This window comes from Pelodiscus sinensis, chromosome 3, assembly GCF_049634645.1.
Source record: "Pelodiscus sinensis isolate JC-2024 chromosome 3, ASM4963464v1, whole genome shotgun sequence".
Taxonomy (NCBI): domain Eukaryota; kingdom Metazoa; phylum Chordata; order Testudines; family Trionychidae; genus Pelodiscus; species Pelodiscus sinensis.
The window spans coordinates 17,802,474-17,826,370 of record NC_134713.1 but is presented as its reverse complement, the minus strand read 5'-3'; the positions used below and the strand labels follow the sequence as shown (position 1 = coordinate 17,826,370).

The following is a 23,897-nucleotide window of genomic DNA, read 5'->3' as shown; positions in this document are numbered from 1 at the left end:
AAACAATGAATCACTGAATCAGATAAACTAAATCCTGGGTCTCCCACATCATTGGTGCATGCTCCAATCATCAGGCTACAGAATCACGCTCATGCTTGTGATCTCTCTTTGCTACCCCAAACGACTCCCACAGCACAGGTGAATACTCTCAACACTGGGGTTAAAGATCAGAGAAAGATGGTCCTCCTCCTTAGAAAAAAGTGACAGCGGCATTAAGGATGTGAATGGTTAACCAGTAAGCATAATCGTTACCTATGATGCTTACTGGTTATGGTTAAGCAGTAGGAGCTGGAACAGTCCCTTGCTACGCCACAGGCGGGTGCTCCAGCCCCTGTCCACAGCAAGCCCAGCCCACTGTGCCATAAGCAGGGGCACTCCAGCACAGCCGGAGCAGCTCCCCTGCCCCATTCAGTCAATTAACTGGTTCAACATAATGCTTAACTGATTAATAAATTAAGTGGGATTTTACATTCCTAATGGGTACCTTACTCCAAAAAGGGACTCTGGCTAACAGAGATAGGCACCATCCTGCATCTTGGACTAGGCACCTAACAGAGAGAGGGGTGGGGAAAACTAGAAAATCCAAAGACTCAAGGGAACTCCAGCCCTCTAGAAGCAGCTCAAGGCAGGAAGCCTGGCAGTTGATATGACAAGTCTGGGTTATACCAGGCCAAAATCTGTATTCCTGCCTCCGGAAACATGTGGACGTGCAAAGTAGTTCTCTTTGCCCTGGCAGAGCACCACTTTCTAAAAACAAGCCCCAAGTTAGTATTTAAATGTCAAATAGAAAGGAGACTTGTGTCTTTAAAACTCTCCAAGTTACTGTTTGCCACAGTGGAAATGCAAATCTTTAGCAACAGCACTGGTTAAACTTCTTTAGAAATTTTAAAGCAAACATCCTCCTGTTACATTTTAGAATAAATCAGTTAATATACCAAGTATGCATAACTGAAGTAATAGACAGTTAAATACAGTTGGCCACAGTTTGTGTGTTATATATTATGTGAACTCTTGTTTAGTGACTGATGCACTATGTATCTGAACAGTCTTCTCTTCCCACCCAGAGTAAGAATTTCACAGCACTCAGGACCAGTGGGCTACTATTCAGTGTTCTTACCCCTCCACAGAAAACAGGTGGGAACTGTTCTCAACAGGCTTAATTTCCTGACGGACAATGGATCACGTTATTTTGGTTTTAAGGACACAAATTTCAGCTCTCTATGTAATTCTTAGTCAGCAGGGTCTAAGGAGTTGGAGCCACATCTATCACTAAGAAAAACACTAGCAATAGATTTGGCTTTCTGACTCCATCCTTAGGTATATTACCTTAGTAATGCATAGTATTAGTATGTATTAGTTTCTCTTCTAAACACCTCTGTGTACCTCTTACAACACTTGGAGTCTTCTGAAATTATTTCATGTACTCAAAGAAGGTCACTGACTTCACATTCTTCTGTCATCTGACTGCAATTTTTCACTTCTTTGTAAGGGGGAGTCTTTTCATGGAGAGTTCTGTATAGAGAATGTAGTAATTTGGATGAGATCAGACTACGCATATTCACCCAGAGAGAGAATCTCTTTTCACTGATGCTTACATAACCAGTCCTGCATGACTGCTGATGGTGAAATACGAGAAATTCCTTGACACATTTTTTTAGTTCAAGAGAATAGGATAGGATTGAGGCCTTTAAGGTCACAGGATCCGCAATATAGTACTATTGAAAGTGTCTGGCTGTAGGAGTCTGTTGAGTCCACTAATAATTTCATCCATATCATATTACTATTTGCCTCTCACTAATAAAGGTCTCTTAGTTCTTGAGAAATTTTAATTGAGATTTGAAAGCTCTCATAAATTTATCCATCTTGGTCAGCAGGCTCTCTCTCTCTCTCTCCGTAAGAAGTCTTTTCTGGTTGTGAGCTCCCTATAACTTGTTCTTGTTTTCTGTTTTTTTCCCTAAATGGAGTAGCCTTTTGCCCTGGATTTTTGTATGAAGGCTGTTTTTCCTCATCTTCCATAATTTTTGTCCAAATTCCACCACAAGCCTTTGCAGATGCTTTTACTTTCTAGATGTTTCAAGGATATTAACATTTTTTTGTTATGAGTAGATTTAATAAATCATCTAACATTAGCTCATGCTTTTTCAAGGTAGATGCAGGAGTGCTCTAGTGTCACAGGTTGGTTGAATGTCTGTCCCTCTCAGCAGAGCTATTCTGCTGTTTAGAGGAAAATAAGCTGAATTCTGTGAGAGAATATATTCCTCATACATTTGTCATTGTTGCAAAACAGGTTTAGCCATATCTGCATATGTGACAGTGACCTACTGCACTAAATTTTAGTTTAATTAAAGGCTCTGGCAACATACCCCACACTTCCAAGGATTCTCAAAGTTTTGTCATTTTACACACACTTGATAACAGATAATGCTGAAAAGTAACAGAATTCAGAAAGAGTCAGAAAAGTACTTAAGCATGTGTTTAAGTTCTGGTTTTAACTGCTTTTTTGAATCTGGGCGAAACTGTGTTAGTTTCTGTAACCTTCCTCTTTTCCCTCATTCATTCTCTTGGGGTGTGTCTACACAGCAGGGTTTAACTTGAAATAAGCTACACAAACAGAGCTACATCAATTGCGAAGCTTATTGCGAAATAGCTTATTTTGAAATTGGGAGTGTCTACACAGCACTTATTTCAAAATAGAGCACTCTTCCTCTGACTTCCCTTATTCCTTGTACAATAAGGGTTACAGGACTCGGAGTAGGACGACCTCCAGCTTTACAGTATTTTGACACTTTCAAAATAACTGCCTGCTGTGTAGATGCAGACTAAGTTATTTTGAAATAGCACTAGTTATTTCGAAATAGTGCTGCACTGTAGACGTACCCTTATTGGCGTATGATAATGGACAGGGTATAAATATAACCAGCCAAACATTAATGGTTTAAACAATGTTGAATTGATTAGGTATGATGGAATGAAGGATTTAAAAAATGCTCCTTTCCTATGTTTAGCTTTACATAATGTTTGTTATGGTTTTTCCAATTGCAATTCTAATTGCTATGTTATACAATCTTCTCTTGTTATATATTATTTCTACTTTGATCCATGTAATGATTTAGTGCCTGCTGTCACGGGGTTTGTGTTAAAATATTCATTATTTTGTGTTTTTCCTTTTCGTTTGATACTTCTTGCACTCACACCCCTCTCCGTTCATTTCCCTGATTTTTTTTTAAAACGTTCCAGTGACATAAAATTAATACAAAACTACAATCTCCTTATCTATTCACCCTATACCATGCCTTTCACTATGGTATCTGAGCACCAATGGCTAAGTTTTTTTTCTCACCTGTCAGTTATGGTCCATAGGCAGGACAATATCACTTCTCATTTAGGGATTAATCAAATATAGTAAGTCTGAGTAAGACAAGCAATTCTATTAATCTATTTCTGCCGTGCCAGAACTCTAGCACACCACACACAGATCTATACAGCTCAGCCGTCATGTTTTCCAGCATAAGAGATGCTTCCTTTTAGGGATGTGCTTACCCAGGACTCTTTGGTATACTCCAAGCATTTTCTTTACAGCCTCCAGAGTATCCAAGATGGCCCTACTATTAGTAGAGACCCTGTTCAAAAGGCAGAAAATAGGGCAGAGATAAATGTGTTCTGAGTGCAATAGAAGTTTTATGACCATCAATCAAAAACAAACCTGCCAATGCAGTCTAAGTTTCCTGCAAGTGATCATTACAACTGACTATTGTAGGGGATGTTCACCATAACTAAATTAGACTCTATACAGTGACTACAAACCTTCTGTATATAGTAGAAATCTTAAAAGTTGGAACAAAACCTCTCAGTCACGAGCCCTCTTTGCTTCTTTCGCAGGTTTTCATCTATCTTCTGCTTCTCAAGCGACATGATTCATTCAAAGAACTCTTACACTAGCTAAGCTAAAATTTCCTTTCAAAAAGTGTTTTCTATAATGAGGGCACTCCATGCCTGTTGGCTTACGTTCACAGGTCATAATCTTTTCAGAAAAATAAAAACCTCATACCCTTACACTGTTTCCACCTATCCTTCCATGTTGCGGATAACATCCTCTCATTATTTTGTAAATCAGATGCTCACGTAAGGATAGTTCTAGCAATTCATGTATTGTTAATACATTTTCTTCTTTTGATCCCATAGTCCCTCTTGGATTTCCAGTAATTCTATACTAAAAAAAAGTTGTTTTTCAAAGGAGGCCCTTATTTAATATTGTGGTGGCTTCCTTCTTTCCTGTCATTATGAAAATACATCCCAACTTCATAATCAGGTTTTCAACACAATTGAATCTAAATTAACTCACAGGGTCAGTAGATTGAATTTTGTACCATAATACATCACTTGGCAAAGGCATTCTAACTAACTTGTTATTTATCCCTTTTATGACCCAATCCTGCTCCCTCTTAAGTCAATGGGAAGTTTGCCATGGACTTCAATGGAAGACGGTTCAAGTAGTTCCTGAAGACCAAGAGGAGAAGTTCTTTTGTCTTTCAAACACAGAGTGATATCGATTCACCTCTCAATTGAACACAACGAGCTCTCTCATTGGAAGGTATTTTCTGCAGCCCTGGAATAATTTTTGTGGCTCTTTTCTGCATACTCTCCAAGTTTTTCAACATCCTTTAAAAAATGTGGACACTCAAACAGTACACAATAGTCTTGTATTCTCATTAGTGATATATAGAGAGATAATATCACCTCCTTACGCTACTCCTTATACTTAGAGCCCTGCACAGATAAAATATTTTATCTGCATCCGCATCTTCAAAAATTAGCCACAGATACCTGCAGATATCTGCATCTGTGGATGTGGATATCTACAGATATAAAGCAGATATCTGTGGATTTGCAGGGCTCTATTTATTCCCCTCCAACATTAAAGAGATAGGCAAAAGCTGAGGAGGTTCTAGAGGTCTCATCAACAGTTTCATGGGTAAGGATGTCTTCTTCCAAAGCAGTGTGTTTCAGAATGCTGTGGGAAGGGGAAAAGATCAAGAAGAGATCTGAAGAGAATGTAGGTGACACCAGGCATTTTGTCTTGTAGACAGTTGGACTGGCCAATCTTTGAATATAGAAGATTCTACTTGAAAGCACTTGTTGTGGCTGCCCAAATTTGATTTTAATCCAAAAGCTCTCAAGAACTTTAAGAATTGCTGTATTCCTGGAGCTTAAAGTCATAACCTCAACTGGAAGAATAAAAGATCATAAAGCCCCTCTAATTTAAAAAAAAAAAAAGATAACAACCACATTGGAATTGCAGGCTAATAAGTCTTCTTTCATTACTACATAAATTAAAGGGAATGATAAAATACTTACATGAGCACTATATAATCAGGAAAAACCCGAGGGTGACTTATGTAAAGGAAAATTGTGCCTCTCTTATCCAGTCAACTTTTCTGAACACATTTATGAATAAATAAATAAATAGTGAACATACGAGATTTGGTTGAAATTATGCATATGGATTTTCAAAAAGTGCTACATAAAATCCTTCACCTTGTGACTATTAAGTTCCTAAGACTACGAAAAGTAACTAATAATGGTGTGAGAAGCAAAGTTCAATCATGTACTAGAAACCAATTAAGAAACAGAAAACAAAGAACGGGCATAAACTCATCAATTTTCAGCATGTCATCTTTGATATATTTATTAATCATCTGAAAAAGGTGATGAACGGCAACAAAATTATTTACATTGGTCAAGACTGGAGAAACTTCAGAGACCCAACAAAGCAGGCTCATTGGACTGCATGAGGGTGGTGAATTCAGTGTTGACTAATGTGACATAACGCATACTGGAAGGAACAATTTAAACTACTCAGACACACTGCTGGATTCTAAATGAGTTGTAACCACTCAGGATAAAAAAACATGGTGTAATTTGCACATGGAATGGGATAACAATGTTTTTAGTATTTTCCAGATTATTATATAAATCGATGAGTCTCTCAAACTTGTGTTCGGTTCTGGTCATCCTCATCAATCATCATATACACACACACACACACACACACACACACACACACACTCATATATGAGAGCGAGAGAGAGCGAGAGAGAGCGAAAGAAAGAAAGAACTGGGTCTGTTTTATTTAGGGAAAAGGCACTTTCTCTAGTTCAAACAGAAGTACTGTTGCCCATGTCATGCAGAAAGTCAGAATAAATTATTACAGTGGTTATTTTCAGCCTTAGAATTTATGAACTCAAAGGAATGACTGGCACAGAGAAGGTAAATCAGCTTGTCCCATTTTTTCTCTCCCCCTATGAGAATACTGGGACATCCTATATATATTTTAAAGAAGAGGCAGCAGAACAAACTGCTAAAAGGAAACATTTTTATTTTCTTTCCCACTGCCCAATTAACCTGTGGAACTCACCATTACAGTGTATCACTAAAGCAGAGAGCACAGCAGGATGAAAAAATATGTATTGATTAGTTTAGACTTGTATGTGCATCCATAGAAAAGAAAAGTCTATTTGTTGTCTCTGACTATTCTTCAATACATACCCCTAAACCAGGCCATGTGTACCTGCATTTTTTTCCTTGTAGAAAAGGGGAAACTGCAGTCCTTTGTAGTCATTCCCACTTCTGCAGTGCCACTCTTCTCTTTTGAGATACAGTGGGTCAAGTCTCCCATATTGCACAGTAGCAGTCTCGCAGAGGACACAGAGTGAAACTAAATTAACTCCCACTTGGAATACTGACAAGAGGATTGTTGCCAAAAGAGGATGCTGCTGTGGTGTTAGATGGTCCTCAAAAATACCCCCATCTGATCCATAGCTCTGATGTCAAACATCTCACATAGCTTAAAGCCTCGAGACCTCTGAGAAGCAGCCATCCAGTGGAAGAGAAGGACAATGCTGCTGAGACTGCAGTTCTTCCCTTTCAGGCATGCCAATATATTCTATCAGGTTTCTGTTCTGACTTTCCATAAAGGGCAGAATATTTTTAAACTTGTTTTAAACTAAGTACCAAAAATTAAATCTGCTAAATAGCCACTAAGGATATAAAAAGCTAGTGAACTGCTAGAATATATACAACACATTAACCTCCAGATCAGAACAGTAAAACATGAGCAATGAAAGGTTCTTAAAAAGCAATGAATTTAAGGCCAAACTAAAAACTTATATAATAAAGGAATATCATAAAAGAACTATACAAAAATAAAACCAAATGATCTAGCTACTAAACTACACATATGTGCTCAAAGTCTTGTGGGAATCAAATATTCCAGTAAAAATAAAAAGGGAGATGGAAACACAAGTTTCTTATTATCACACTTCATACGTTATAAAACATAACAGTTAACTTATTTTTGGCAAAAGGACAAAGGTTGCACAACACTCTGGCTTACACAAATATTTTTCTATTGTTAAATGCATCTTAAATGTAGCGTGTCATATATTAACTTCAAGCACACATTGCATAGTACAGTTTCAGAGTGTCCTAAAGATACCTAAGTTTCAACACATTGACAAAAATCACGCTGCCAGTATCCACTGGACCAGGTGTAACAAAAATTACTCAACAATTCATAGTTAATAGAAACCAGATAAAACAATTTGAGCAATAAAAATAAGACATATGTAGACCAAAGAAAAGTTGATATTTTTGGACAAATTACTGCACATGATATTTTCTAGAACACTCCCTTCTTGAAAAGAAAAAACAGTTACACAAGTTCCTTCAGAAAACTGTGTTTATAATCATAGAATGAATTATGCCTGTGGAAATAGATCAGGTTAAGTTAATGTTTCATTTTAAAAAGGGTGTTTCTTTTAGGGGAGAAAGATTGAATGGCAGTGAAAATGTTTTACAAAGAAGTGAATGGATAAAATGATTACCCATCGTTTCATAACTTGTTCTTTAAGATGTGTTGCTCACGTCCATTTTATTCCAGATGCACATGTGGCCACATGCACATCTATTGGGAGAATTTTCCCTTGGCAGTATCCACAGGTCAGCTGTGGCACCTTCTCCAGTACTGCACTCATGCAATGGTATATTAGATACCACTGGCCTCACAACCTCTCAGAATCACTGGAGATTAGGGTTGAAAGATCTCAGGAGGTCATCTAGTCCAACCCCCTGCTCAAAGCAGGACCAAGCCCAACTAAATCATTCCTGTTAAGACTTTGTTAAGCCTGACCTTAAAAACATCTAGGGATGGAGATCCCACCATTTCTCTAGGCAACCCCTTCCAGTGCTTCACCACCCTCCTGGTGGATTAGTTTTCCCTAATAATCAAATATCAGTCCCCAATAGATCTCTCACAGTGCAACTTGAAACCACTGCTGCTTGTTCTGTCATTTGCCACCATTGGTAATAGCCTGGCTCCATCCTCTTGGGAACCCTCCTTCAGGTAGTTGAAAGCTGCTATCAATTCCCCCTCCCCCCCAATTCTCTCTTATGAAGACCAAATAAGCCCAGTTCCTTTAGACTCTCCTCGTAAGTCATGTATCACTGGACCCTCTCCACATCCTTTCTGTAATGGGAAGGGGGGGGGGGGGGGGGAGAGAAATCTGGAAACTTCTGTTTAAAAAAAAAAGAAGAAAAAAAAAAGAGCCTCGTCTACCTCATCCTTCTCGTCTGGTGGTCTATAGCAGAGGCCCACCACATCATCACTTTTGTTGCTCTCACCTCTAATCTTAACCCAAATACTCTCAACAAGCATTACTCTGAGCAATCACAGTGCTCTATTATATATAGGGCAACTCCTCCACTTTTTCTCCCCCACCTATCCTTCCTGAATACTGCTCTAGTCATGCGAGTTACCCCACCGTGTGTCTGTTATTCCAATTGCATCAGAGTTTCTTGACTGAGCTAAGACTTCCACATTTTTTTGTCTCGGCTTGTGCTGGGTATCCCCTGCTGCACTTTAGCCTTTTAAATGTATTAAAAGCCGGCAGGCTCTTCCTGGCTGTCCTGACTCATGCAGGGTCCCCCCATTCTGCTTCTGCCTTTTAAACAAATTAAGAGCCAGCGAATTCTGCCAACTCTTAATACATTTAAAAGGCAGAGCCACAGCAGGATTAGCTCCCAGGACCAGAAGTTAACCCTGCTGCAGCTCCCCAGATTATGGCTAACTGATGGAAAATCCATTGACTAGTCAATTAGTTGATAAATTTAACGTCACTATTCTGGGGATTGGCACGTGCCTCCAAGCGACCTGCAATGAGAGGGTAGTAACTGTGATCATGGCCCAGCAATCTTGGGCAAGCTACAGAGGACATGGGCAGTAAATATGGAGATCTGCAGTACAAAGGTGGAGAGCACTGGCTCAATTCTGGGGATCTATGGTGTTTGACTGCCCCTGGAGGGTGGGGTGATCTTGATGGCTGTCTTGCCTTCGAAGGGAAACTCTGCTGCTTCCAGTGGCCCATGCAGGGCTAACAGAGCTGGGAGACCATGGTAAGACATCAGTCCCACTGCAGGTCAGGGTCCCCTATCGCTCCTGGGAATTCATGGTAGATTCCTTGGGATGCTAGGGGCCCCAAGTAGGGAGCACACATGTGTCTGTTTTGTGGGAGAGCAGCCCAAACTGGGTGCTTTCTCTGATACCCTATGTTTTCTCTTGCCCGGTGTTGAGGAACTATGCTTTTTGGTCGTCTTCTTGGGCACTGGTGCCAGAAAGTGGTAAGGAGTGGAGCCTAGTGCTGGGGTGTGTGCTATGCACCAAGGCAGAGGTACATAGGGAAGAGTCCGGCAGGGAAGGCTTGGAAGCACAGTGGAAAGCAGCCTCCATGAGGGCCTTCAGATGGATGCCGCACTCTCAGTGCCCTGGGTCAAGTGTTTGAATTGTGACACTTGTCCTTCACATTTACTCCCTCAGGCACTTGTGGCAGCTGCCATGGTGCCACTAACAGGCACAGACCCTGTTGCAATCAGAACAGGGTTAAACCTTGAGACCAGGGCATGAGGCCCTAACTTCTAACTACATTTAACAACTACTTAACACTAACCACTATAAGCATTTACAAGGCTGTTAAGCAGGGGTAGGAAACTTCAGGCCCAGGGGCTGGATGCAGCCTCTGGCTTGCCTGAATTGGGCCCCCAAGGCTCAGGGATCCACCCCCCGTCACATTAAGGTGCCGACGCTGGCACACCAGTCCCCCTGCCACCCACCCACAGGCCTGCAGCACACAAAATCTACTAGCCTGGGCCTCCCTATGCTCTGGTGTAAGAAGGGAATGTGAGGAGTGTCTTTTTCCTTCTCGAATAGTGATAGAAATGTAGCCGTGTTAGTCTGGGGTAGTTGAAGCAAAATGCAGGACAATGTAGCACTTTAAAGACTAACAAGATGGTTTATTAGATGATGAGCTTTTGTGGGCCAGACCCACTTCCTCAGATCAAATAGTGGAAGAAAGTAGTCACAACCATATATACCAAAGGATACAATTAAAAAAATGAACAAATATGAAAAGGACAAATCACATTGCAGAACAGAAGGGAGATGCGGGGGGGTGGGAAGGGGGAGGAAGGAAGGTAAGTGTCTGTGAATTGCTGATATTAAAGGTAGGGAGAGTGGGATGTTTGTGAGTTAATGGTATTACAGGTGATAATTGGGGAAACTGTCTTGGTAATGGGTGAGAAAGTTCAAAGTCTTGTTAAGTCCTTGTTGGCAAGTGTCGAATTTTAACATGAATGACAGTTCAGAGGATTCCCTTTCAAGTGCAGATGTAAAAGGTCTTTGTAGCAGAATGCAGGTGGCTAAGTCATTTAGAGAGTGTCCTTTCTGGTTAAAGTGGCAAGAAACTGTTTTCTCTTTGTGATCTTGTCTGATATCTGTTTTGTGGGCATTAATCCTTTGGCGAAGTGTCTGAGATGTTTGTCCAATGTACATAGCAGACGGACACTTTCGGCACATGATAGCATAGATTATATTTCTGGATGCGCAGGAATATGTGTTCTTGATCTTATAACTCACTTGGTTAGGTCCAATAATGGTATCAGCAGAATGAATATGTGGACAAAGCTGGCAACGGGGTTTGTTGCAAGGGAAGGTACCAGGGTTGGTATTAGTGTGGTATGTCCTGTGGGGGTTGGTAAGAATCATCTTGAGGTTAGGTGGTTGTCTATAGGAGACTATGGGTCTGTCTCCCAGAGCCTTCTCTCTTTTTCCTTCTCAGTCAGGGACTTCTCACTTTGCTTCTCACTTGTGTGCAGCCCCTGATTGATTTTTTCTGTGGGTCAGCGGCCCCTGATCAAAACAAGGTTCCCCACCCCTGCTGTTAAGGCTCAAAGGCAGTAGAGTTGAAACTGTTAGCCTCTGAAAGGTAAGGGAAAGGCTTTGTGACTAAATACGGGCAAGAAGGAGGAACTAAGAAGGTGTAGGGCTGGTGGCATCTAATGTACTAACACATGAGCACAGCATTCAAGAGGGCATCACAGTAAACCCTACGGATACTGCTAAGGCAAAATCTCTGTCGGCCATGCACATTGGCGAGCATACATCTAGAATGGAATCAAAATGAGCAAGCCCTCAAAGAAAATATATATGTGAGCACCTTATATTTTATTTCATTCCCCTCCCCTCTTAGCAGGGAGTTAATATAAAAGAAGAAGGGACTATTTGGGAGGAGAAGGGGAACTAAAGAATCTTCTTATTAATTATTATGATTTATTGCTAGCTGTTGACAGTATGCTAGGCTCTCACATTCAAAGGAAGGACATTGTACATGACTGAAGTCACTTGCTATCTAGAAAAAATTAGTCACAAAAAAGTTCACTGAAAATGTTGAGATGTAAAGGTTGACGGCAGATACAATGAGATCTCCCACCTCTCACTCATACAAACTTCTCTGCCTAAACAAGGTCTGAACCACAAAACCAAGAATTTTAATACATTTGTATTTCATTTTAAAAGAATGACCTTAACTCTATTACTACAGGCACTTTGTATCATTAAATTTTCTTTTAAATCTCCATTTTTCAATTTATGCTTTTTAATTTATATATATGTACAGTAGTATATTACTCACAATAAGAATAGATTGAACGATGCCACTTTCTTTTAAAAATGTCCATTTTTGTTATTAGCTAATTTCAGTTTTGAGTTCTCATATAATACTAAAGTACAGGTGTCAAATATTTAGTTGCCTGAGCATAGGACTATTAGCAAGCAACACTGGAATTTCAATCTTAATGCCATCACTATATCCTTCTAACCTTGTACAAGTCAGTTAACTGTTGTGCCTCAGTTTCTCTTTCTGCAAAATCAGAATATTTACTTTTCTGTCTTATTAGGATTCTGTGAGGTTTAATATTTGCTAATCGCTCTGAAGCTATGAAAGTTCTATGGAAACCTTATGTATTCTTAAATGTTTAGATTACAGTAGCAATTAAAAGTTAAATCACGATCTCATTTTATTAGGCAATTATTTTATTGTATTTGAATTCATAGCACTGATAGCACATATTTAATAAAATATTCAAGGAAATTTTAAAAAATTATGAAAACATTTTGAGACATTACCAGAGGCTATTCAAAACATATTAATTAATTAGGTACACATTGATCCTGAAACTGGCTAACAGTATCCTTTTTAATAAAACACCGCCTTATCTACCACATGCAGTAGTATATATGTTATGTGATCTTCCCCTCAGATTATATATTACATAATATTATTAATTGCCAATAATGACATTTACTATTTAATTACCAAACCAGATTACTCAAATTAATTACCCTCAGAGGGGTAGCCGTGTTAAGTCTGTAACTTTAAAAAATGAGAAGTCCTGTGGTGCCTTAGAGACTAACCAAAATGTAAAGGATCATGAGCTTTCTTTCATGGGTAAAACCCACTTCAGATGAATACATATGATACATTCATCTAATGAAGTGGGTTTTACTCATGAAAGCTCATGATTCTCTATATTTTTGTTAGTCTCTAATGTGCCACAGGATTACTCATGGTTATTTCAAGTTAATTAATGATCAGGGTATCTTTTGTAATAGATCAGTCCAGTATAAATAAATATCCTCATTTCACAAACAGGAAATTGCTACTCTTCTGGAGTTGGCAGCAGTTCCTCCTACTTTGTTTTCAGAGGTGTAAATTGCAATGAAGGTACTTTGAAGTGAAAAATCAGATAGTTTAATATTCTGAATCTCTCCACTTTGCAGTCAGACACACACGAAAAGTGATTGAATGCATTTTCTCTAGCAAGAATGAAAAATGCTGTTATTAGCTGTTATTCCACACAAAGGATGTGGAATCCCATTGTCATCTTGATCGATTAATCAAATGCTAAGCATGGAGGATGCTCTGCTCAGCATCATGATTTCCCTTGCCCAAGGCTGACATACCTGAAGTTCTGATGCCCTCTTCATCATTTCAAGGGTGATGTAGCAACCAATTGAATGGCCAATCAGCACAAGCTTCATATCTTTTGGCACATTCTTTCTAAGGAAGTCCAACTTGTGCTCAATTTGCCCGTGAAGTCCAAAGACATCCTCTAGTTCTTTAATATCCGTGTCTGAAAGATAAAACCAATACACATTATTTTATTTAAGGACATTTCCGCTAAACACATCTCTCTCCACTTCTCTAGGAAATGCTCTAAAATGAAAATAAGTTGTAATTTTGAGAGAGCACCCACTGTTAAACTGAGACCTCCATTAACAGCTGCACAGGATGTGAAATGGTGTGTCCAACTGAGGAAAGGGAATGGCTTAGTGGCACCTGGAGCTGAGAACACAACACCCCAGCCCGATGCACTCTCCCATTGCTTTTCATTCAATTCAAGATCACATTCAAGGCTTCGATCCTGATCCTCAAATTACTTTATTGACTGACTCAGGTATCTCAGAGACTACTTCAGTTTGTGTGACCGTGTCCTATGACAAAAGCACTGTACTACATGAACAATGGAATCAGCAAAAATGTTAGGGCCTTCACAGCATAATATAAAATCCACATCTTCAGTCCAGCCCTCCTAATAACCCCACCAGAATCTCACTTTTAAAAATACAGAAGTGCAGACCCATACACACATAGGGATGTACGTAGACTGTTTTGAGTCCACTTTATTACATTTGTAAATAAGTTTAACCAATTACTGCTAATTCTCTGCTCTGCCAAAGACTTTGTATGATCTGGGCAAGTGTCTCAGGTCCCCAGCTGTAAAAATGTGATAGTAGCATCTCCCTATCACAAAGGGGTTTTGTGAGGATTGATATAAATAAAGACAGAGAGGCACTTAGATATATTTAATCACCAAAAACAGAGGAAGAAAATCTTAGGAACAACTTCCTATTTACAATAATACATAAAGAATAAATGACATTTATGCCCAACTTTAAAGGCCCTTTTCACAATATACAGTAATAGGGATTTAGCATAAATGACAATATAGTCCACAATATTAATGATGCCATCAAAGTTTTAAATTCACATACAGTAAATTTCTTAAAAAGCGACGAGGAGTCCTGTGGCACCTTATAGACTAACTGAAGTGTAGGAGCATAAGCTTTCGTGGGCAAAGACCCACTTCGTCAGATGCATGTGAATTTCTTGCCAGTCACAGTAAGCTGTTTTAAATACTACAACATATTTTTACATTCATGAACTGTGGCTACTTTTGCATACAGTAGCCATTTTCCTAGATGGAACGAACTGGTACTGTTTTAGACTACCCTTTTGTTTGCCTGTACAAAGTGACATTTTGATGTAAAATGATAACGGTTAAAATAATGTATTCTAATATCTCCCCTTCACCACCCCAAAAAAACCTCAAGCAAATTATCACAGAAAGGGCTTTATTCAACCAAACTAATTAATACTCATACTCATAGTAAACTGTTCCTGGTCACATCCTGGTATGATTTATATTAGGTTGCTTTCAATAAAAAAAGAAAAAAGGGTTCTATTAAAACATGTGAGGGACAGATAATTAGATGAGAAGCAATGTTTTGCCTATGAGGCTTTCTGCAGGTAATGGAAAATGAAAAAGCTTATTCTGTTTTCCAAAACATCAAATAAGGACCTAAGGTCAAAACATTGTTTTTAATCTTAATTTCTGTTTTTAGCAAAAAATGTCTTAACTACTTGTTATTTATTTATTCGGCAGCCTCACTTCATGCAGGAGAGGTTTGGCCACCTCATTCACCTCATTAAAAGTACACATAGGAGAGAGCAGATTCAGAATAGCAGCATAGTACTACAGGTAGGGCATGGCACTGTAGTAGAACTCAGTAGACCGGAGTTCTATTGCAGGCTCTTCCATTACCCTACTGTGGCACCCTAGGCAGATGAGTTTTCCTCTATGAGCCCGTTTCTGACGCTACCCTTTATTTGTCTTGTGTTGCTAGCTCTTAGGATTTTACTATGAGTCTCGTAATATCCAGTGTTTTACTTAAACATTACTAGTACCCAGAAAGAAATGATTTTATAGCAATCTCAGCTTTTATTTGAAAAAAATAAAATTAAAATAAATCTGTAACTCTCATGATTATACTGAAAAACTCAAAAATATGCACCTTAGAGCTAAAAAAAACCCTGATGGTAAAGAGAAATTTATTATTATTTATGTATGAATTTTATCTCATGATTTTCTTTGGGGCTCAAATCATGATTTCTGAGCATCTATGGTTGAGATACTGGCCTTCAACATTATAAACTTCAGGTTGGGGACAGTTGCTTATGCTTACTATTTGTATGTGTATTACATGTCACAATGCACATACAAAAACCATGTGTAATACAAACAAAATCAATAACTATGGTCAAACATACTGTCAATATTTTCAAACTAGACTTCCCGAAGTTAGGTACATAAACCCATATTTGGTCACCCAAATAAATTACTTGAACCTCTATGATGCTAGGGTACTCACATCTCTCTTTACTTTCAGTTGGAGCTGTGGCTGCTCAGAACTATGTGAAAGGACGGCCACTTATTTAGATGCCTAATTTTAAGGCAGTCTTTTTACTTGCACATAGGTACATACTCTCAGGGGTCAGGAAGGCAAGCATGTTTTCTTTTCAAATGCTGATATATTGTGAAGCCAAATTATTGTAAAGCTAAATTACATAAGTATGATAAATACCGCATGGGAAGATAAGTATGAACTGGAATTTCCTAGGATCCATATGTTAACTTTCAACAAACTACATATTATGCCTTGATCCTGCCCTCCTTACTCAGGAAAAACACCTATTAATTTCAACAGAAAATCAAACTAAGGACGGCAGGACGGTGACCTAGAGAATAAACCCGTTTGAAACTATGATGTTTTCTTCCCTTGTTTAACAGCAGTGAATATTCCAGTAACTTTCATCTCTAATCATAATAGTACAAGAGAGAAATATGAAACTACTTTCATCATGGAAAATAACTATGGCCCTGATCCCACAAGCAGATGTGCGCCAGTGTGGAATCCTGCAGATTTCAATAACTGTTTTCACAGATGAGTAAGAGTGGCCACAAATCAATGGTTAATAGCATTTGAACAAATAAGAGATTTACTGGATTGGGCCCATAAAACCCCTACTGGCAGATGCTGAAAACACTCACAGCTTTGCCAATCATGAATAATCTACACAGGCCAAACTCCAAGACTTCTATACCACCCCACATCATCATGTATCCCTCTACATATTTACTTATTTGTTTTGGCCAAATATAAAATTGTCCTTGACTCCTGTTATCTCAAAATGTCTCTCCAGTGCAAACATTACCTTTATAATGGAATGAAATCTATCCATCGTGTCATTGGTTTACATGATTTATTTATTTATTTATATGGAATAAAATTGTCCAGTGAATATCCAAAATCAACATGAATTTCTTGGGTGGAGATGTTTAAATGGGATCTTTATATAAGCAAACAGATTTGCACAAACACACTGGCAGTTCCTTCTCTAATGGCTCTACATCAGAGAAGAGAGCAAAGGGCGAGCTACTTCACCTCAGGTGTGGAATAAATTGCACGGCTGAAATAGAGCTCATTTCAGCTGAGTTTTTAGATAGCAGAACTTACATGAGTTGTACCTTGTGCTGAATATACCCTATCTGTGCCAAGCCATGTAGTCTTAAGACTTTATTTAGCTAAAATGTATTAAAAGAAATACTGTATTTCTGTATTTTCTTTGGCAGAATGTTAATCTACTGATGTGCTTTTGGAAAAATAAGCTTGTGATTGCTTTAAAGGTTCTTTTTTTTCCTGACCTCTACTAAACCCAGAGTCAGAAAACAATGATAGATTAAATTCAAGAGTTTGCTCAGAGATTGTCTGGTTAACCTTATTAAGAAGAATGGGACTGTGGCTTTGAGAGATATAGACTTTTTGGAGGAGGAAAAGGGGCAGTTTTGGTTTGGGAGTGAAATTAGATGAGTAGACTATCAATACAACCATATGAGCAATTCCCATGAGACTGGCACAGAGATCATACATAAGAACATATGATTATGAAGTCTAAAAGATCTTGCATCTCTTGTAAGGTAGTTGCGCATAAAAGATACTTGTGGGGGAGATTTTCAGGGATGAAGTTGTCCACGCCTAATTTCTTCATGTAAAGCACTGAAGTGCATATGCAAATAAGGGACTTTTATGCATACATGGCCAATTAGGAAACAGGATTTTGTACACAAGTAAAGTACATATGAATCTCTCTGCACAGGTGCCAGGGACAAAGTCTGAAATCTAGCCCAGCACATTTACACATAGTTGACAACTTCATACAGTAATTCCATAATCCCCAAATTTGAGTCATAGTTTGCGACAACAAAATACAGACTTTCCTTTGGAATAAAGGGAAGATAGTTTGGTGAAATGACAGAGGCAGTCACTTGTGAGAAAATTTATCTTTTCATTTTTTTAAAACAGAAGAATAAAGAATGCCAGAAATCTACAAAATGAGATATTGTCGATTACTTTATATTTATAGTTAGCTACCCATTCAATTATGAGTCTATGTATATGGCCTTTTGCATTTAGGACTTCTTATTTTTCCATAGATGACAATATTCTCTTGTTTCCTTCCCTACTATCAAGCAGGCTTTGGTTTTATTTTTTATTTGACTTTTATTTAATAAATGTCTATGTGAGAATGGAGGGTACTAATGTGGACAAATAGGTTGAGTTAACATTTGGCTCTGAATATGCTGAAGTATTTCTTCCAGCAATGACTCCCTCTATCTCCGATGGTCATGAGCCTACCCTGTAGATCAATGGTAGCAACGATCCAGAAGAACATAGCTGAAGAGGGATATCAAGAATTTAGAAATAAGTCCTCCTATAGCATAAGTAGAGACTCATCTATTTGCAAATATAATAAAATAAGAGAGAGTTGCATTACAACATGTAGGAAAAGCCCATGAGTTTCAGAGAGGAAAAGTTTCTCATAGGAGTTCTCTGTGAATGTTTCCAGGGCTGGCCTTTAGGAAACAGGGGCTCCCAATTTGCCCAGGGCACTATCTCCTCTAGCCATGGCATCCCCCATTTTCCCTGGCACCCATGGGCTCCCCAATCCCTGCATCCCTTTCCTCTGTTCCCTTTGCTATTCACCCATGCATTGTACCTCATTGGGCCCCTGCAGAGTAGCTCCCGGGTGAGGGGCTAGACTGCAGGGCCAGCACAGCCTTTGGGTAGCAGGACCCAGGAGCCCAGGTCAGAATGTGCCTTCACCTCTAACTCCAATTCTCCACAGCCATGTACAAGCTACAGCACAAAGAGAAATAAAGCAAGGAAACCTTACTGTTTCCATCCTTCCTCTACACCTCCATTCAGACTTCACTGACCAGCCCATCTTCCCTAGTCATCCAGGGCAGTTCCTCCTTTGCTCCCACAAGTCCCTCCCCAGCTCTACCCACTTTCCAGGTTCTCAAGTATCCCCCTGCCCACTCAGTCCCCCACCTTATAGAATGATAGAATCTTAGAACTGGAAAGGACTGAGAGATCATCAAGTCGAGTCCTCTGTCCTCACGGTAGGACCAAGTACTATCTAGATCATCCTTGACCTGTCCAACCTGCTCTTAAATATCTCTAGTGATGGAGAGTCCACAAACTCCCTAGGCAACTTATTCCAGTGTTTAACCACCCTGACAGTTAGGAAGCCCAACCTAAACCTCCCTTGCTGCAGTTTAAGCCCATTGCTTCTTGTCTTATCAAAGGCCAAGGAAAACATTTTTTCTCTCTCCTCCTTGTAACAACACCCTTTTAGATACTTGAAAATTGCCATCATGTCCCCTCTAAGTCCTCTCTTTTCTAAAGTAAACAACCCTAATTCTGTCAATCTTCCCTCATAGCTTGTGTTTTCTAGACTTTTAAGCATTTTTGTTGCTCTTCTCTGGACCTTCTCCAATTTCTCCACATCTTTCTTGAAATGCGGTGCCCAGAACTGGATATAATATTCCAAAATAAGGCCTAATCAGTGCAGAGTAGAGTGGAAGAATAATTTCTTGTGTCTTGGTCACAACACTCCTGTTAATGCATCCCAGAATCACGTTTGCTTTTTTTGCAACAGTGTCACACTGTTGACTCATATTTAGCTTATGGTCCACTATAACCCCTAGATCTCTTTCTGCAATACTCCTTCCTAGACAGTCACTTCCCATTCTGTGCGTGTGAAACTCATTGTTCCTTCCCAAGTGGAATACTTTGCATTTCTCCTTATTAAACTTCATCTTATTTGCATCAGACCGTTTCTCTAGTTTGTCCAGATCATTTTGACCCTATCCTCCAAAGCACTTGCAACCCTTCCCAGCTTGGTTTTATTTTCAAACTTAATAATCATATTCTCTATGCCATTATCTAAATCGTTGATGAAGATATTAAACAGAATTGGTCTCAAAACAGATACCTGCATAATCCCACTTGTTATGCCCTTCCAGCATGATAACCATTAATAACTACTCGCTGAGAATGGTTTTCCAGCCAGCTATGCACCCACTTTATAGGAGCCCCATTTAGGTTGTATTTCTCTAGTTCATTAATGAGAAGGTCATATGAGACCGTATCAAATGCTTTTGTAAAGTCTAGGTATATCACATCCACCGCTTCTCCTTTATCCAGCAGGCTTGCTATCCTATCAAAGAAAGCTATCAGATTGGTTTGACATGATTTGTTCTTTACAAATCCATGCTGGCTGTTCCCTATCACCTTATTATCTTCCAGATGTTTGCAGATGAATTCCTTAATTACTTGCTCCATTATATTCCCTGGCACAGAAGTTAAAATGACTTGTCTGTAGTTTCCTGGGTTGTTATTTCCCTTGTTATAGATTGGCACTATATTTGCCCTTTTCCAGTCTTCTGGAATCTCTCCTGACTTCCATGACTTTTCAAAGATGATAGCTAAAGTCTCAGATATCTCCTCTATCAGCTCCTTAAGTATTCTAGGATGCATTTCATCAGGCCCTGGTAACTTGAAGACATCTTACTTTTTCAAGTAATTTTTAACTTGCTCTTTTTCGTTTTAACTTCTAAATCTACCCTATTTCCATTAGCATTCACTTTGTTAGGCACCCTGTATACTTCTTGTCAGGTTCCACTCCATGACCGGCCCCCTGGGCTTCCCGCTCCACTGACTTGCATGCGGCACATCACATGGAAAAGAAAGTTTCACCCCTGCTGGAGACTAATCAGCACAAGCAGGGAGGGTTGGAGAGACTGCTCCACTCCATGTGGTGGTGTGCTGTGTCGCCAGCAATGGTCCATGATGCTCCAAGCTCTGGAAGGTAAAGGGAGGAGTGGAGTTGAAGCCATCACATGGCCAGCTGGGCATGAGTGAGCAGTGGGGAGGGGTTAGAGGAGGAGTTTGGACCCACCAGAGGCCAAAGATCCTATTTTCCTTCTCATCAACTCTCACCATTGCTCTTGCTCTTCGTAAGTCATACAATAATTACAATTTACCTAGGGCCATAATGGCTTCCCCATCACTGACAATTTTTAATTCCAGATTTGATGATTTCCTAAAAGACGTGGCCCAGGAATTATTTGGGGAAAGATCGGGGGCCTAAGTTATACAGGTGGTCAGACTAGATGAATGTTAGCCATGGAATTTTGCATTCAGAAATTGAACTGCCAGTTTTCGCTTTGTACATGAAATACAGAAATTTTTTTGGAAAATGTATCCCCCATAGATCTGCTGCTCAAAGCCTGCATGCTTTACACAGACCAATTCGATTATTGAACCCTAGCTAATTTGTATCAGCAAACTGCAAAATGCCAAAGTAATGGGAAGAAAAGCATGAAAGAATGTTCAATAAATATTTAAAAAAACCCTACTGACATCAGGAACAAGTTCTTACAGCATTGTGTTTTAGATTAACCTTTAGACCTTAATCTGGCCCTCCTCCTCAAGGGAACTATTCATGAGACATTTAAGATAAACCTACTATTCATTAGCGTTTATTGGAGTAATTACTTTTTGTAAAAGTATCCTCCACAAATAAATTGCCATTCACTCAGGCTGGTGGAGTGATTCATGTGCACTATTATCTTTATTAGAAAAATAACACAAATCTTAATATACAAAATTGACTATCTATATTTTGTTCCAAAATGTCTGATTTCCAATTCTGCAAAAATACTCTATAATGCCTAACTTGTTTTGAAAAGGGTCTTGTTAAAATAAATATTTGTGTGTATTCACAACAAATGCAAATAAAATGCAAGTAAAAATGGTTTTCTTTAAAAATGAATGACAGCAAACTAATTAAACAGGCATACACTTTAATGTCGATTTCCCTCTTCATATATAAAACTTCTCCAAGCAATAATCAGCAGAGAGCTACTTCTTCCAAGACGAACTTCACAAACACAAATCTTGGGAACATTACACTTCCATGACTGACCAAATGGGAAGCCAATACAGGTATGATTACATATGTTTTTATTGTTCAGTTCTGTGCTTCCCTACCCTTGCCACTTACCCATGCGTAAAGAATAATGGCACGTTCTACCTGGTATAATCACCTACCGATATAAGAATGTGGTATTTTACACTCACTTTGCACAAGAGTTATAGGACTACATAAGGTGCAGCAGCGTGGGAAGCCACTCCACCAGAGCTTGCCACACTACAAACTAAACACTGATGGGGCGAAAAGGGGCACAAGCATCAGCACTGTAAGAAGACCTGAAGTTTATACATGAAACCAAACTGCCAATATTACCTCAAAGAGTACTGGGAGGATCAAAGAGGCCTAAGACAATTAAAAGGAGAGACATGGATACTCATCAGAATTCCAGTCAAGGAGCCCATGAAGTCTGTTACAATCCTACACACATATGAAACTCCCTACCTCCTAACAAGCTTCCTCATACCAGTAAGGATTTTCCTGGGAGAAGGCCCAGTGGCTTGCCCTCTTCTTTTATGAGATAGAGAACAGCTGGCTGATACTCCCCATTGATGCCTTTATGAAACTCCAAGGAAGACAATGGATCTGTATCTGCACCTTCCCCAACAATTTTAGGATGCTTCTACTCTTCCTTGAGGTCCATGGACATAATGGGACTTTGCACCAAGTTTTCTTTGTGCAGAATACATATGGCTGGGAATTTTTGTCCCTACCCCTTTCCTTGGTTTGGCTTCAAGTGCTCATGAGTCAATCCTGCCTCCAAATCACCTTCCAGTTATTCAAAACACTGTGTGTGTGGGGGGGGGGGGGGGGGGGAACTAGCACAACCTTTACTCTTTATTGTTGTGGCAACTGAGGACAACAAAAGAAACAGATGCTGTTGCTGGGAAAATGCCATTTCACTGCTTGCTGTCTATGTTCCCTTGCCAAAACTACTCTTCTCTCTGTTTTACATGGACACCAGTGGAAACCTTTGCCCTACTCAGCACAGTGGCCTCCAGTGGCTGAAGACAAAGGTCCACTCTTAGAACATTTTGTCTGACTTCAGCATAAGCTGCTATCGGAGACTGCTTTGAGTTCCAACCATGTACATGAACCTCTTACCCATTTTAAGTGTGTGTTTATCTCTGCAAACTGTGTACAGAAGCCAGTTTGATTTTGTTTTTAGATGCTTGAAAACTCTATCACATTGCAGCTCATGCTGGACTCAAAGGGTTAATTGAGATGAGTGGTAGAGGAGGGAAAACTTGGACTGTCACTCTGTGGTTCTATGCCTTGGACTAAGGAGATACAGGAGATTTGGGTTCAATTCCTGGCTCTGCCACAGACTTCCTGTGTGATCATGAACTAGTCACTCCATGTGCCCTAATAGTTCTTCTAGAAAAAGGAGACAATACTTCATTTCACCCTGATTTTATATTCCTTACAGCCTATGAGCACTGTTTATGGACAAGGTCCCCCATTGCACAAGCAGGACAAAACCCCTCACAGTAGTCCTTCGCCCCTAAAGAATTTACAACCTAAGACTAGAAGAAAAGAGACAATAGATGGAGACACAAACAGGAGCATAAGGAGACAATGCTGGTCAACATAATATGCAGTGGTCTCAGTTCACCAGCTGCTTGATAATCATCAAGTTTCTTTACATCCATCACAGAAAAAGGTGAGTAGTAAGGTGCAATCCAAAGGAGGAGAATGAAGTAGCTTTGTGGAGATTTCCAGAGAGCTCTTCTCACACATGAGGGGCAGCAAGAGAGAAAGCAGAAAACTGTTTGTTTAAAGATGTAACCAAGAGCGCGATGAAGACTAGTAGCAAGACCATCAAGATGGGATCTCTCTCTTACAATCTGTATACCACATCCAGCGTGTTAGAGCTCTGATCTCATTGGGCATCTTAAGACTACCACAGTACAAATAATATATTACAATAATAATAATGAAGTTGGAAATCTTGCTGGAAATCTTGCAATTTTCTGGCTTCACTGACTGGCTGAGCGTACTCCATGTGATGGGCAGATGCGATCTTCATTTCATTTCTCACAAAGAAAG

General features: G+C 39.4%; 1 protein-coding gene across 7 annotated transcripts in view; it reads right to left on the bottom strand.

The window, feature by feature from the left end:
• LDAH (lipid droplet associated hydrolase) overlaps window positions 1-23,897 on the bottom strand; it is a 202,121-nt gene that overhangs the window by 108,524 nt on the left and 69,700 nt on the right. For all 7 annotated transcript variants that reach the window (XM_006131858.4, XM_006131859.4, XM_025189098.2 and 4 more), the window contains one exon: window positions 13,352-13,521. In XM_006131858.4, coding sequence (XP_006131920.1) covers window positions 13,352-13,521 — 170 coding nt within the window. The remainder of the gene's footprint in view (window positions 1-13,351; window positions 13,522-23,897) is intronic.